Raw genomic sequence first — 15,632 nt, forward strand, 5'->3', positions numbered from 1 at the left:
TTAAATTTTTAAATCATTGGAAAAGCTGAAGTATTACTATCACATATGCAGTATGCCCAAGATTACAAGGGCATAAACTTAAAAGATATTAATAAAGGAGGGCTAATTCTCTGAGCATGTGCTGCTTTTGAAATCTTGGGAAATTCATACAAAGGGGTATAATTTCAGGGAAGTGAAGACAGGATACATCAAAGTAACATCACATTAAAAGTCAAAGAAGATCTAAGCACTCCAAACCATTTCTTGCATTGGTAAAAAACTGAAACCTAGAATCCTTTAAATGTTGAAGAGGTCTAATCAGGGTATAATGTAATCCATGTGGGGAATTTTTTAAAATACAAGCTACAAGATTACTTGTTATCTGCAGGTATGACAAACAGATTATCAATGGTTCACCTGGTCAACTCAGAAAAAGGCAGGAGAAAACCAGCTGTGTACCAGAAGTATATTCTTAATTATTCTATTTCCATAGTGCCCAATATTCTAAAAACCTTAATATTCATCAAGTTACAAAATTTGCTGACACAAGAAAATTGGCAATCAGTTACTGAAGGTCAGCATAAGACCAATCTCTAAAAAAATGTTAGTATTTCTTCATCGTGCTTCCAAATGCCTATTACTTTAATTCTAGGATGCTTTTTCTACCACGTGTATTCCAACTCATTTTATGTTTGACTTAGTTTCATGCAAGGATGGGTACAATAAGGGACAGAAACAGTAAGAATCTAACAGAAGCAGAAGAGATTAAAAAGAGGTAGCAAGAAAACACAGAAGAACTATACCAGAAAGGTCTTAATGACCAGATAACCACAGTGGTGTGGTCACTCACCTAAAGCCAGACATCCTAGAGTGTGAAGTCAAGTGGCCTTAGGAAGCATTACTACAAAGAAAGCCAGTGGAGGTGATGGAATTCCAGCTGAGCTCTTTCAACTCCTAAAAGATGATGCTGTTAAAGTGCTGCACTCAATGTGTCACCAAATTTGGAAAACTTGGCAATGGCCATAGGACTGGAAAAGGTCAGTTTTCATTCCAATCTCAAAGAAGGCCAATGCTAAAGAATGCTCTACTGTAGAAGTGTGCTCATGTCAAGTGCTAGCAAGGTAATGCTCAAAATCCTTCAACAGTATGTGAAACCAAGAACTTCCAGGTATTCAAGCTGGATTTAGAAAAGGCAGAGGAACCAAAGATCAAATTGCCAACATTCGTTGGATCATAGAGAAGCAAGGGAATTCCAGAAAAACATCTACTTCTGCTTCACTGACTACATTAAAGCATTTGAATGTATGGATCACAACAACTGTGGAAAATTCATCAAGAGATGGGAATACCAGACCACCTTACCTGTCTCCTGAGAAACCTGTATATGGGTGAAGAACCAACAGTCAGTACCAGACATGGAACAAGAGACTGGTTCAAACTGGGAAAGGAGTACATCAAGGATATGTATTGTCACCTTGCTTATTTAATTTATATACAGAGTACATCACATGAAATGCCAGGCTGGATGAATCCCAAGCTGGAATCAAGATTGCCAGGAGAAATATCTGGAGAAGACAATGGCAGCCCACTCCAGTACTCTTGCCTGGAAAATCCCATGGGTGGAGGAGCCTGGTGGGCTGTAGTCCATGGGGTCGCTAAGAGTCGGACACGACTGAGCGACTTCAATTTCACTTTTCACTTTCATGCATTGGAGAAGGAAATGGCAACCCACTCCAGTGTTCTTGCCTGGAGAATCCCAGGGACAGGGGAGCCTGGTGGGCTGCTGTCTATGGGGTCGCACAGAGTTGGACACGACTGAAATGATTTAGCAGCAGCAGCAGCAGCAGCAGCAGAAGAAATATCAACAACCTCAGATATGCAGATGGCATCACTTTAATGGCAGAAAGTGAAGAGGGAACTAAAAGAGCCTCTTGATGAGTGTGAAAGTGGACACTGAAAAAGCTGGCTTGGAACTCAACATTCAAAAAACTGAGATCATGGCATCTGGTCCCATCACTTCATGGCAAATAGACGGGGGAAAAGTGGAAACAGTGGCAGATTTTATTTTCTCAGGTTCCAAAAATCACCGCAGTCGGTGACTACATCCATGAAATTAAAGACTCTTGCTCCTTGGAAGGAAAGCTATCACAAACATAGAATGCATATTAAAAAGCAGAGACATCACTTTGCAGACAAAGATCTGTATAGTCCAGGCTGTGGTTTTCCCAGTAGTCATGTGCAGGTGTGAGAGCTGGACTATAAAGAAAGCTGAGCGCCAAAGAACTGATGCTTTTCAACTGTGGTGTTGGAGAAGACTCTTGAGAGTCCCTTGGACTGCAAGGAGATCCAACCAGTCCATCCTAAAGGAAACCAGTCCTGAACATTCATTGCAAGGACTGTTGCTGAAGCTGAAGCTCCAATACTTTGGCCACCTGATGTGGAGAGCTGACTCAATGGAAAAGACCCTTATGCTGGGAAAGATTGAAGGCAAAAGAAGAGGGCACCAGAGGATGAGATCATTAGATAAAATCACTGACTCAAAAGACATGAATATGATGAGCAAACTCCAGGAGACAGTAAAGGACAGGGGAGCCTGGCATGCTGCAGCCCACAGGGTAGCAAAGAGTTGGACACAATTTGGCAACTGAACAACTATAACAAAAAAATGAGCAAACCTTTGAACTAGTTTTGTTTCAAGTTTACTGGCTTTTCATGTTTAATATGAGAACATGAACTGACTACATTTAGGGGAAATGCACAAATAAATAAAATTTCAATTCTATTTCAAAGGAGAATAATTTTCATCAAGGGCAACTTCAATATATTTCTAACAAGACAAGTCAAAGGTGCCATTTATACAAAGAGAAAAGTATATACCTCATTCTCCCCCTCAGTGTCACTTAGGAAGTCACTTCAGCAATTTGCAGGAAACTCTGTTTTGGAAGCTTAGTCTCAGAAAATGGACAAATAGTAGCCAAATTAACAAAACAGAGCTAGACTTTCAAAAACAAACTAAAAAGGACATTCATCCTCTTGTTACTCCAAACTAGCCCCAAAACGTCCTCTCACAATAAACCAGTATTTGTGACCGTGCTTACCTCAAGGTAACACACCTCGATCACAGAGTTTAAGCGTCAGCCATAGGATCACGCCCAGCTGCACCAGACGTTCTTTGCCAGTGCACAGCCGTCCCCCACCCCATCTCTGAATACAAAATAAGAATATTTAACTCCAAGTTAAAATTCAACTGAAGTGTCTTATCAATTGTGTTATCAATATCAATTGATTACTACATCAATTACTTGATGTAGTAATGGCTGTGAACCTTTGTATTGTGCAGTAAGATACCCTGGTCAGAGTGGGAGAAGAGAACAGAGGGCTTACATGATTTATAATAATACATAATAAATGACCACAGGGCACACGTAGCTTCTCCTGATGCAGGAGCCAACTTTAAAAAAAAAAATCCTGTTCCTGAGATAAATCATACCTTGGCAAATCATTTCAAATGGCACTTTCCCCAATGGAAAATTTACGTCTTCTTGAGTAAGTAATCTTTCACTTTAAAATCAACTGAAATACACCTTACATACAATAGAGGCCTCGTACCTTGATGCACTCAAGTATTTACTGACTGTCCACTGTGCCAGGGACCATGTAAACAACGGTGTACAAACAGGGACAATTCCTACCCAGAGCTCACCTTCCCAAGAGGGAAGCGGAAAATAGGTCAGCAGACAACAAAAGGCAAAGAGAAGTAGCGTTCCTGAAGTGCCACGGGCGTAAGGAACACGGCAACGGGCGAGTGAGCATGTGAGGCAAAGGGACTCAGCAGAGGCGACGGAGGCTCAGTGAACTACAGCGGGGACCTGAGCGCCAGCATCATCCAGAGACAGCGATCACAGAGCGGGCAGAGGGACCCGCACGACCAAAGGGCCAGGCGGAGGCCTCCAGTAAGGCGAAGGCTGGCCACGAAAGAACAGAGGGACACAAGCCTAGCATGGTGAGGTGGGCAGGGAGCAGACAGACCACGCAGGGCCCATCTCAAAGGCCTGTATCAGACTTTCTGGTTTATTTTAGACGCCCCAGAGAGTTTACTGGTGATAATAAAGGGAGGTTTTTTTTATGTATTGGTAAAATTCAGTGAATGAGTAAATGTCAAGTGCTAGAAAAGTAAAACTGAGTAAACATAAGTAAATTCAATACTATGAATACTATATAGGTTACACCATGAAGAATGCTAAATTTTCTCAAAAGGCACACTTTTAGATATACCTAAGGTGAAAACAACAGAATGGGAAAGACTAGAGATCGCTTCAAGAAAATTACAGATACCAAGGGAACATTTCATGCAAAGATGGGAACAATAAAGGACAGAAATGGTATGGACCTAACAGAAGCAAAAGATATTAAGAAGAGGTGGCAAGAATACACAGAAGAACTGTACAAAAAAGATCTTCACGGCCAAGATAATCATGATGGTGTGATCACTCACCTAGAGCCAGATATCCTGGAGTGTGAAGTCAAGTGGGCCTTAGAAAGCATCACTACGAACAAAGCTAGTGGAGGACACAGAATTCCAGTTGAGCTACTTCAAATCCTGAAAGATGATGCTGTGAAAGTGCTGCACTCAATATGCTAGCAAATTTGGAAAACTCAGCGGTGGCCACAGGACTGGAAAACGTCAGTTTTCATTCCAATCCCAAAGAAAGGCAATGCCAAAGAATGCTCAAACTACTGCACAGTTGTACTCATCTCACATGCTAGTAAAGTAATGCTCAAGATTCTACAAGCCAGGCTTCAGCAATATGTGAACCGTAAACTTCCAGATGTTCAAGCTGGTTTTAGAAAAGGCAGAGGAACAAGAAATCAAATTGCCACATCTGCTGGATCATCGAAAAAGCAAGAGAGTTCGAGAAAAACATCTATTTCTGCTTTATTGACTATGCTAAAGCCTTTGACTGTGTGGATCACAATAAACTGTGGAAAATTCTGAAAGAGATGGGAACACCAGACCACCTGACCTGCCTCTTGAGAAACCTATATGCAGGTCAGGAAGCAACAGTTAGAAGTGGACATGGAACAACAGACTGGTTTCAAATAGGAAAAGGAGTACGTCAAGGCTGTATATTGTCACCCTGCTTATTTAACTTGCACGCAGAGTACCTCGTGAGAAATGATAGGCTGGAAGAAACACAAGCTGGAATCAAGATTGCCGGGAGAAATATCAATAACCTCAGATATGCAGATGACACCACCCTTATGGCAGAAAGTGAAGAGGAACTCAAAAGCCTCTTGATGAAAGTGAAAGAGGAGAGTGAAAAAGTTGGCTTAAAGCTCAACATTCAGAAAACGAAGATCATGGCATCTGGTCCCATCACGTCATGGCAAATTGATGGGGAAACAGTGGAAACAGTGGCAGACTTTATTTTTGGGGGCTACAAAATCACTGCAGATGGTGACTGCAGCCATGAAATTAAAAGACGCTTACTCCTTGGAAGGAAAGTTATGACCAACCTAGACAGCATATTCAAAAGCAGAGACATTACTTTGCCAACAAAGGTCCGTCTAGTCTCAAGGCTATGGTTTTTCCAGTGGTCATGTATGGATGTGAGAGTTGGACTGTGAAGAAAGCTGAGCACCGAAGAACGGATGCTTTTGAACTGTGGTGTTGGAGAAGACTCTTGAGAGTCCCTTGGACTGCAAGGAGATCCAACCAATCCATTCTAAAGGAGATCAGTCCTGAGTGTTCTTTGGAAAGAATGATGCTAAAGATGAAACTCCAATACTTTTGCCACTTCATGAGAAGAGTTGACTCATTGGAAAAGACTCTGATACTGGGAGGGATTGGGGGCAGGAGGAGAAGGGGACGACAGAGGATGAGATGGCTGGATGGAATCACCAATTCCATGGACATGAGTTTGAGTAATGTCTGGTAGTTGGTGATGGACAGGGAGGCCAGGCGTGCTGCAATTCATGGGGTCACAAAGAGTCGGACACGACTGAGCGACTGAACTGACTGAAGGTGCTGATGAATTAAAGAAACCATGAATAACAGTCTCTGGATAATTCATTAATCAAAAGTTATTGCCCTCACTCAAACCTGCAGCAGAAGCAAAGAAATGCTGCGTTCTAAGATAACATCAAAGTAAAACTGAAGGTTCTCCAAAGTGACGACCCACTTTATATTCATGTGTCATTACAAACAAAGCAACCGCCTTAAACTGAGAGAATTATGAAAAATAAGAATCATCACAGCTCATCCACAACTTTAAAAGGCTCTACAAAACCCCACCATGAATCAATATGAAGAGAAGAGAGCCAAGTGCAGAGCGATTCCCTCTGCCTTTGATAAACTGGAGACTGGAGACTACTGACAAGACACTCATAAAACCATCACTGATCTTCTGCCCTTACGTAAGTATTAGTACGCATTTTCTATTTTAAAATATTTATACAAGAAAACAGAGATCAAACTGCCAAACTTAGGAGAACTGCAAACTAAGAGACAAAAACAATGAACAAAGGATCTGAACGGTCAAGTCACACAATGAATTCAAAGGGCCAGTTAATACGAAAGAAGATTTAACTTCACTGATAGAGAAATGCAAATTTAAACAAGAGGCTATTTTCTGTGCATCACATTGGCAAAAATTAAAAAGAAAATTATGGGGAAACAAATGCTCTCAAATTCTTGGAAGGCAATCTGGCAATAATACCAAAACTTTAAAAGAGCATGGACTTCCAGCAATCCTACTGTAACAAACTCCTTGCAGAGAAACAGGAGCCTATGGCGTACAGATTTATGCACAGCCACCTTCACGGAGACATTACCTGCAACAGACAAGAAGGCAAATACCTCAACACCTAAATCGACTTATCGTTTAGAGAATGGGTAAGCAAACTGTGCTATGGCCACACCAAGACGTTTTACTCAGCTTTGAAAATAAGGAAACAGCATTAAATAACAACAACAAGGAAGGATGCTCACGACGTATCACTGATGAAAATTAATGCAGAGTGCAGAACCGTGCATGCGGTGTAGATCCCGTTTGCTGTGGACAGCAAGAAGTGACACAGGTGACATTTTTATGTTTCTTAAAAATTTCTTTGGATATGTGTAGAAAATTATCTGCAGGAACAAATATTAAGTTGTTTCTAGTTTCTCTCTAGGGATATGGATTTGTGATAACACGAGGTGGGTACTAAGTTTTTAACTTATCATTTTCTGTTTAAATTTCTTTAATAAGCAGACAGATCAATTCATAGTTTAAAAATAAAGGAGAGGAATGCTCTCAAAAATTAAAATGCAACATCTTATCACAATGAAAATGACACCCAATAGTCAATTAGGTAGTTACATGCTTAATATGTGGCTGGATAGATAATCAAAGTGTGATTATTTAATATGATGACTAAGCACCAAATGTGAACACCCTGCTTACCTCTTTAGATGATAAATTTTGTGTGTATACTGTCCCTTTTCTCCATCCTTTTCATAAGGTTCATTCTTTAAGACTTCAATTCCTTCTCCACCACCGGTCTCATTCTTACTGGCTTCTGCCACAGAGTAAAGCTGCCCAACCTGATACTGCAATATCAAAGAGTACAGAACTTCAGTAAGTCAGCAGGAACTGCAAAAACTTCCTGTGCTAAAATCTTTCTGCAGATACAGAAAAGCACACCCCAACCACTGAGCACATAGGTCCCACATGAAAACATGACTCAGATGAGAAATTAGTATGTGTGGAGAGATGAACACCAGATGATCATACAGCTTCAGGAAACTGTAATAGTTTACAAGATTTCCATTATTTAGGAAAAGTGTTAGTTATAAATATTCTGGTGCTTTAATACATACTATCCACTTGTTTCAATGTCAAGATGCATTTTTTTTGAATAATAAATATACATTCATATTTTCCAAATCATCTTCACATCTATGACATCTCACTTTATTTCACAAAATCCTAAAGAAGGTATGACAGGAATATATCTGTTACTTCTTTGCCAAAAAAGAAAGCTGAGCAATGAGAATACTGTTCTCAATAATGAGGAGGGCTATAAAGAGACAATAAAAGCCGCAAATACAAAGAACCACTACAGTGCAAAGTCTAGTAGCCCTCTGGGGTCTTGTTTTGCATGCTTATGTCTGTGCTTGCCTGATTTGGCTCTGGTCCACCTAAACAGAAACAGTACTGGGTATCTAGGGTCTCAATTGTTAACTGTGAAGTTCTCCAGTAAAAGGAAACTGGTTTTAAAGTATAAATAAATATTACCATAAAAAGGCAAGAAATTGCTGATAGTGCTTTCTCTTTCACTTTAAAGTGGATAAGAATTCTCACCGGCTTGCACCAACACCTGTGAGTGGACAGCACTATTCTATGCCCATCCGGAATTTCCAACAGTTCCAACAGATGATAAAAAGCAAAGTTCCTGTAATCTAATTTGTTTCAGTGACTCAATCACGGCACCACCTCTAATCTCTTCAAATGTGGCTAGCAATTTCTTCCTTCTAATGATGAGAGCCTGAAGAAATGTTTTTTTTTCCTCTTTTTTTTTTAAAGCATATTTTCAAAGAAAGGCTACCTCTAAAAACTAGTAATTCAAAACTAACATTTTATTTTGAAGAACAAAAAGTCAGGGTGGTTGTAAGCTCAGCAAATAGTCCTATCTAAAAAAGCCCATGGGAATATGATGCTATATTGACGGTTAATTCTCACACACACACAAATTTGGAAAGGTTTAGGAAGCTGGAACCAAACAGATTTCTTAAATATGTCAAAAGTCAGTTTTTGTAGAGATTTCAGACTGCAGAAAGGGCTGTCTTCTTTCTTCTGGTTTTTATGACAGACCACCAGGGTTAGTCCAGGAATGCTACAATCCTTAAGTCCTTCAAAATACACTTTTCAACACTGCCATATTTTAAAAATAGGATTAAAATGTCTCTACGTCTGAGGATAAACTTGATCTTGGTTAGAAACACAGTAACAAAAATTTACACAGAAACAACAGTGTTCAAAAATATGTTATTAATGGAATGATAACTGGTCACATAACACTAGGCTTTCATTCTCATTTTTAAGAACTTAAACGACGACAGGAGGCATATTAAGTCTGAATATAACAAAAAGCTGAGATTATTCTGGGTGACAATAACAAGACCCAGAAAGATTTCAACAAGTTGATCCAACTAGCTGAAACAAAAAGAAAAAAGAAAAACAAATGTCAATTTCCACATTCAAGTTCAAACAATTGTATACGTAAAGATTTGGGGTGCCTGGCTTATCTGAGTGTTCTAATACATTTGAAACCTCAGCCCCTCCTGTGGTACTTGTGGCTGTGTTCAAGTCTACACGAAACAGCGCCAGACGGCTACTCGTTTTCAGTTCCTGCATTTTTTTTTCTTCTGCCTGCCTTCTGTCAGCTGTCACATCTTAGGTTATCAGCTTGTTTTGTTCCACTTCCAATCCAGTGGTTCCAATTGAGTCTCAGCTCTAGGAGCCCCAGATAACTGAGGAGTACAAGCTGTGAGCAAGTTGCAGGAGGACCCCAAGGCCTTTGTGGGTTTTGCTCCGTGGACCTTGATTTCTCAGGAGCCGTCTCTGCTTTTGTCTTCATTCCTAGCTGTACTACTGATAGCTGCGTCCACAAGACACGCAGCTTTCCAAACAGGTGATGCCTTTCTGTACCGCGTGCTGGTCGAGGGAGACGACGGCCTCTCGCGCTCCCGTGCAGAAGACGGTTTTCGGCTGAGCAACAAGTACAGCGCACGCAGCAGCGATGGGCCGGCGAGGAAGCCCAGAGGCGCCGTTACGCCAGGCCACACGCACGTGCTGGAGACGCTTGACCTCGGGAGCGCAGGCAGAAAAGGCGGGACGAAGGGCCAATAATGGGCCGGTGAGGAAGCCCAGAGGCACCATTAGGCCAGGCCACACGCACGTGCTGGGGACGCTTGACCTCGGGAGCGCAGCCAGAAAAGGTGGGACGAAGGGCCAAGGGGAGAAGACACAACTGCCAGTAGCTACCCTGAAGGGTCACCATGGATAAGAGAGAACAGGCTTCCTTCCTTCCCTTTCTGCTCAAGTGGAAGAAACTGTAAACAGTAGGCAGACTTTACAGGAAAGCAGATTTTGGTTGAAAGTAACAAGAAATGTTTAAAATATCCAACAGTAAAGTAGGCGGTTTCTCCAAGCAGCCAGTGACTTAACCCTGAAGTGCCCAGGCTGCAGATGGAACCTCCATTCTCTGACACAGTGCCGACAGAATCCCTGCACCGGACAGGTTAGCCAGCGCCCTCAGACTCTTCCAAAAGCAGCCAGGGTAATGACAGATATTCATTTACAATTAATTATCTCTAACACGTCACAACTCACTGTCACATATGGCCAAGTAAAGAGAAATGAAAATATGACCTCAGATTAGCATACCAAAATGAACTATGTAAGCAAGACTTACCTCCTGAACCGAACATGGCAGAACCACACGGCTAAAAAGACAAAAGGATAACAAACGTTACACACGAAGTGGCTGGCTTTAAAACTCATCTCTGCGATTAAAAGACCTTTCGCTTTAAATGTAATGACAGCATAGGACAAGATGTCATTTATGGAAGAGGGTCCTCGCAGTGACTACAGATCCAAATAAGAGTTTTTAAACTGGGGGAATAAAACTGCCCGCTGCTGACTCTCAACAATCACTTGCATGTAGCACCCTCATTAACCAGGACCCCAAAACGCGGTTGCAGAGATTCTTGTGAGGAGTGAAGGAACAAGAGGAAACTCATCACTGAAAATTGCAGGGTACACGATGTATCATTTGTAGACTGGTCAGGCTGCCCTCAAGAAATTTTTAATATGGTTTCATTCTCCATCTATACACTATGCATTTTGTTTTTATGGTACTTTCTCACAGAATTCATGTCTTGCATCTCACGAATGCATGCCTCCAAAAACTGCTTCCTACCTCCCAATTATTGCTCAGTCTTATTGAAAAAACCACATAAAACATCCTATAGACTTACTTTACCATGGAAAATACTTTGAACCTGATAAATACAACCCCTTTCAGTGTAGATTCACCATGAGGTTGCTGTGTTTGACCTTGTCCAAGAGTCTGTTCCTGTACATACAAGAAGACTAGGACAGAAACATAATGTTCCTAAAGATGAATTCCAAAAAAGAATTCTGTGAATTATTTTATATCAGGATATTGCATTTTATCTCCAGATTTTTTAGGGAACTGCTCTCATACTTAGTTCCACAAGAAGGTCTGAAAACCAAGGCCATCCCCAAATAGCAAATGTCTCATGGTCCAAGAGGGCAACTCCCCACCCCACCCCACCCACTCTGCCAGCCCAACCTGGTCATTCTTAAGACTGTTCCCTCCTACCATCTAACTACCACAGCAATGCCACATAAAATCTTATTTTAACTCTACTTTAAGGAGAGGAAAAAAATACCACAGGCTTCACCTCGATTTTCATTTTACAGGAAATTCCCAATAGTTTTCTTCACTCCAACTTCTCTTCAGCTGCACTTTGTATCTGTTGCTCTCTCCTCAGTCTTCCTCAAACACTGATGCTTGAGTGCTCACATCACCTTAATCTCTACCACGTATCTCCTGTTATCCCCCCCTCCTCCTTGACTACTGGGGGTCACTCATCACCCTGTCATTCTGATAATGATCGTCTAAAGACAATGAAGGTTCTTCAAGTCACGGTGGTTGCTAATTTCTTCTCATCAGGAATAAACTTGTTGTACAAAATCCTTCCAATACCCAATCATGTATTTCAGCTGTCTTCTCGGGGTACACACTAACATGCTCACCATCTCAGTAACAGAAAATAAACCTGGGTGGAGAGGTGCAGTGGACGGGGGAGACTATGATACAGGCTGGGAGCCTATTTTGGGAGATTAAGACAAAGATACAGGTTGGGAGCATACTTTCAGGGCCTGGAATACAATGGTACGAAATCTATAACATTTATTCAACAACAGAGAATTCTGGAAAGTTGTTTCAAAAAGTAAGCAACATAGCTATCGCTAACACGTCCTCTTAGGTGCTTAAAGACAGTGAGAAGCAGGAGGATGGGGTAAAAAGCCATCTTTTGGGAGGCAGGGCAAGGATTAACAAAGACCCAAAGGAGGATGCTCCGTGTACTGAGGAGCCTGGAGGGCTCTCTGCGGATCTATGACTCACACCGACACACCGACACACACACAGGAGAACTCTGAGGAGCCTGGAGGGCTACAGTCCATGACTCACACTCTCACACTCAGTCCATGGGTCCATGACTGACACTGAGACACACACACAGGAGAACTTGGGCTACAGTCCATGGATCCATGACTCACACTCTCACACTCACACACACACACAGAACGCTGGGCTGCAGAGGAAGTCGAAGGAACAAATAGAAAGGAAACAGTTAAAGACTTCCCTTAAGTTTCACAAAACCAAGAATCACTGAATAATTTTACTAATAGGGAAAACTTACTTCACAAAATGAAAGTGACTGATTATGACATTCTGAATGAATGACGAGTCAAGTAACTTCTTCAAGATTTAAGAAAAAGTAAGAGAGATATGAAACAGGCTTTAATTTTGCATTATTATTCTAAACGCAATATTCAACTTTTACAGCACTTAGAAAATTTTCAAACTTCTCTGAAAACTGTTATGAAAATACTTTTCCAAATCACACAACCTACTAGTTCTTTAAAACCAGGATTTTATCCTAATGGCAATTTCACCTACTGCTTAGATAACAACTTGAAGGTAACTCCCCATCCTGAAAAAGTTATTTCTAACCTTTTAATTCATGTCAAAAATAGCTGGCATTTTTAAAGACAACAAACATTTGCCAGAGTATATTACAGTTTACCAACAGCCTTACATAGGGATGACCCACCTATTCATTGCTCCTGACCAAGGACAATTTTAGAAAACTGACAGGTGAGTAGGAACAATCATTTTTTTCATTAGACAACACTGAGTTCTTACAGTGTGCTAAACTAGATGCTATGCTGGATACCAGGAATACTTGAATAAGAAACAGCCTCTGACCTCAAAAAATCTAGGAGAAAAATGGGAATTCCCTGGCAGCCCTGTGGTAAGACCCTGAGTGTCCACTGCCAAGGGCCCAGGTTCAATCCCAGGTTAGGAAACTAAGATCCCACAAGCCACACGGGGCAGACAAAAAAAGAAGACTTTAGGAGGGAAATCAAATCTAGGGGAGACACAGGTGAGGAGTGGACTGAGAATTCCTTCAGAAAAAAGTATTACACCTTGAGCATAATTCAACATTGGTTATCTCAGTACATTAAAATTTTTATAAAGAAAGTAATGATTCACAAAAAAGCATAATGTGCAAATTCCCAATGAGAATTGCTTTCCATGATTTAGCCTGACACTACTCACGGTAACTGTCAAAGGGGCCTACTGAATACAATTCACATTAGAGAAAGGAGGAAGTAACTCTAATAAAAGAAAAATTACTAGATCTGCAACCCAAAATTAGTTCCGCAACTTACTTGCTGTGTGACTTGGGCTAAGTCAATTTTCTCTTATTTCCTCCAGAAGTCATAACACCTGCCAACTACAGACACTACAAAAATTTCAGAGTAATAAATGAGCTAACACTTTCATGCTACATTATACAAATGAAATGGAAGAGAATTTTTTTTTAATTTAATAAAATTTTAACTAAAAACTTGTCTTTTCTCAGGATTGCTGTCACGGACTAAAGTTAGAATGTTTCATTCATTTCTTCAACAAATATTTATTGAACATTTACTATGTGCCAGAGACTTCAAGAATTGGGAATACGAGAGTGAGCAAAATAGACAAATTCATGGAGTTTATGTATAGTGAGAGAATACATCCAGTAACAGAGAAGCACGTTAGATGGTGATAGCTCTATGAAGAACAATGAAGCTGGAAAAGCAAACACCAAACTGTGCGGGTTGCAAGTGGATCTTCAGAAAGAGATTCCAAGAAAGTGATATTTAACCAAAGACCTGAAAAGGCGTGAATTAGTAAAATGAGGGTAGAGCTCTTCACCCAGAGGCAAGAGCAAGCAGAAAGGCCCTGAACTGAGCTTATTTTCCTGGAGTAGTGAAGGAACAGAAAGAAACCTTGTGAGCTTGGAAAGGGCAAGGGAAGGGCTGTAACTGAAATCAGAACAAAATAGTGGTTAAAACCTCCCAGGGTATCTATCCTAAAGGCGCTGGCTTTTACTCTCAGTGAGATAAGGGGGTCCGGAAGATTTTTAAGCAGAGAAGCGACAGGAGTGACTTTTAAAAAGAAATCTGAACTAACACTAAAAATAAGCTGTCTGGAATTAGGTAAATTAAGCCAAAAATTTCAAAAGTTTATAATGAAAAGAGCATTTGAAACACCCAAGAATGAGCCACACTAGAAATCCCCAGTTGCCCAAACAGTGGCCGACATGAACCAGCTGTGACAGCGGAACACTCGCTGCCAACCAGATTTCCTGCGATCAGTAGTCACAGTCCTTGCCGGTAGGAAATGCCGTAACTTTTCAACAAAACCACTTAGTTGGTCTGATGCACCTGGGAACCCTTCCATACGACCGACCACGTGTTAACGCCTCATCTAAACCCGGGGGAAGTCCATGGAGCCCAGAGTGTCATCCCATCTTCAAGATGTGGAAACTGAGACTCAAGAGCAGAGAGAGATGGCTCTCTCGGGATGGGGAGAGCTTCGCTTCCTAGCGAAGACAGGTTTTTCCCGACTCCCAGCTCCTGCAGGAACTTCGGGGCGCCTACGTCCCACCTCGAGCCTCCGACCACCAGGGCAGCCTTTAGCTGGCAAGCCCACCTCCCGCGGGTTACAGGCAAGTTCCACCCCGGGGACGACAAATCACAGACCCACCGCGTCTCCCCCGCACCCTCGGGCTTCGGCTGCGGGTGGGCCCAGTCTCAGACTGGGGTGGGGTGGGGAGAAGGCGGGTCCCAGCGGAAACTCCCCGCCGCGCCCGCCGGAGCCACGCGCCCGGGCCGGGACCCTGCCTCCTCCGCCCCTGGAGGTGGGGGTGGGGGTGGGAGAGAGGGCGGCACTGTTACCACGGCAACAGCGCTGGGGGTTGGGGAAGCGGGCAGCGCTCCGCTGAGGGGCCTCAGGCGGGCCGGGGGCGCGTGCCGGCGGGAGGGGGCGCGCGCAGGGAGCGGCCGGCCCCGCGGTTCGCTCCTTCTTAGGAATATTCTGCCACTTCTCAGTCAATGGATCCCCCACCGCTGCCGCCTCGGAACCTCGCTCACGCCTACGGGTCCCACTCACAATTCTTTAATCAGCACCATCTTTCCGGAACCCGTTCACAGCTGCCGCCGCCTCTACCTCTACCACCACCGCCGCCGCTGCCGCCGCCGCCGCCGCTACCGCCTCTCAAAGCGCCTGCGCGGCCCCGCCCCCTGCCGTCCCCGCCGCCGCGGCGCCTGCGCGTCCACACCCTTCCGCCGCGACCCGTCGCGTCAGCGCGCGAGGAGCTGGCCCCGCCCCAGTCCCGCGCCCCGCCCTGGGCGCGCGAAGGTTCGTCTGCGGCTGCGCGGGCTCAGCGCGTGCTGGCTTGTCTCCTGGCGGCGGCTCGCGTTTCCACTCTGGTTCTGTCGAGGGAGGGGAGGTCAGTGCAG

General features: G+C 42.9%; 1 protein-coding gene across 2 annotated transcripts in view; it reads right to left on the reverse strand.

Annotated features, from left to right (window-relative positions):
• Positions 1-15,424, reverse strand: part of PITPNB (phosphatidylinositol transfer protein beta) — a 61,385-nt gene extending 45,961 nt beyond the window's left edge. For both annotated transcript variants that reach the window (XM_055549397.1, XM_055549398.1), the window contains exons 1-3: positions 15,283-15,424; positions 10,438-10,468; positions 7,425-7,570 (exon numbers count right to left, since the gene is read on the reverse strand). In XM_055549397.1, the coding sequence (XP_055405372.1) occupies positions 7,425-7,570; positions 10,438-10,468; positions 15,283-15,302 (197 nt within the window). In that variant the 5' untranslated portion in view covers positions 15,303-15,424. The remainder of the gene's footprint in view (positions 1-7,424; positions 7,571-10,437; positions 10,469-15,282) is intronic.
• Between the last annotated feature and the right edge of the window lie 208 nt (positions 15,425-15,632).

This window comes from Bubalus kerabau, chromosome 16 (assembly GCF_029407905.1).
Source record: "Bubalus kerabau isolate K-KA32 ecotype Philippines breed swamp buffalo chromosome 16, PCC_UOA_SB_1v2, whole genome shotgun sequence".
NCBI classification, from domain to species: Eukaryota; Metazoa; Chordata; class Mammalia; order Artiodactyla; family Bovidae; genus Bubalus; species Bubalus kerabau.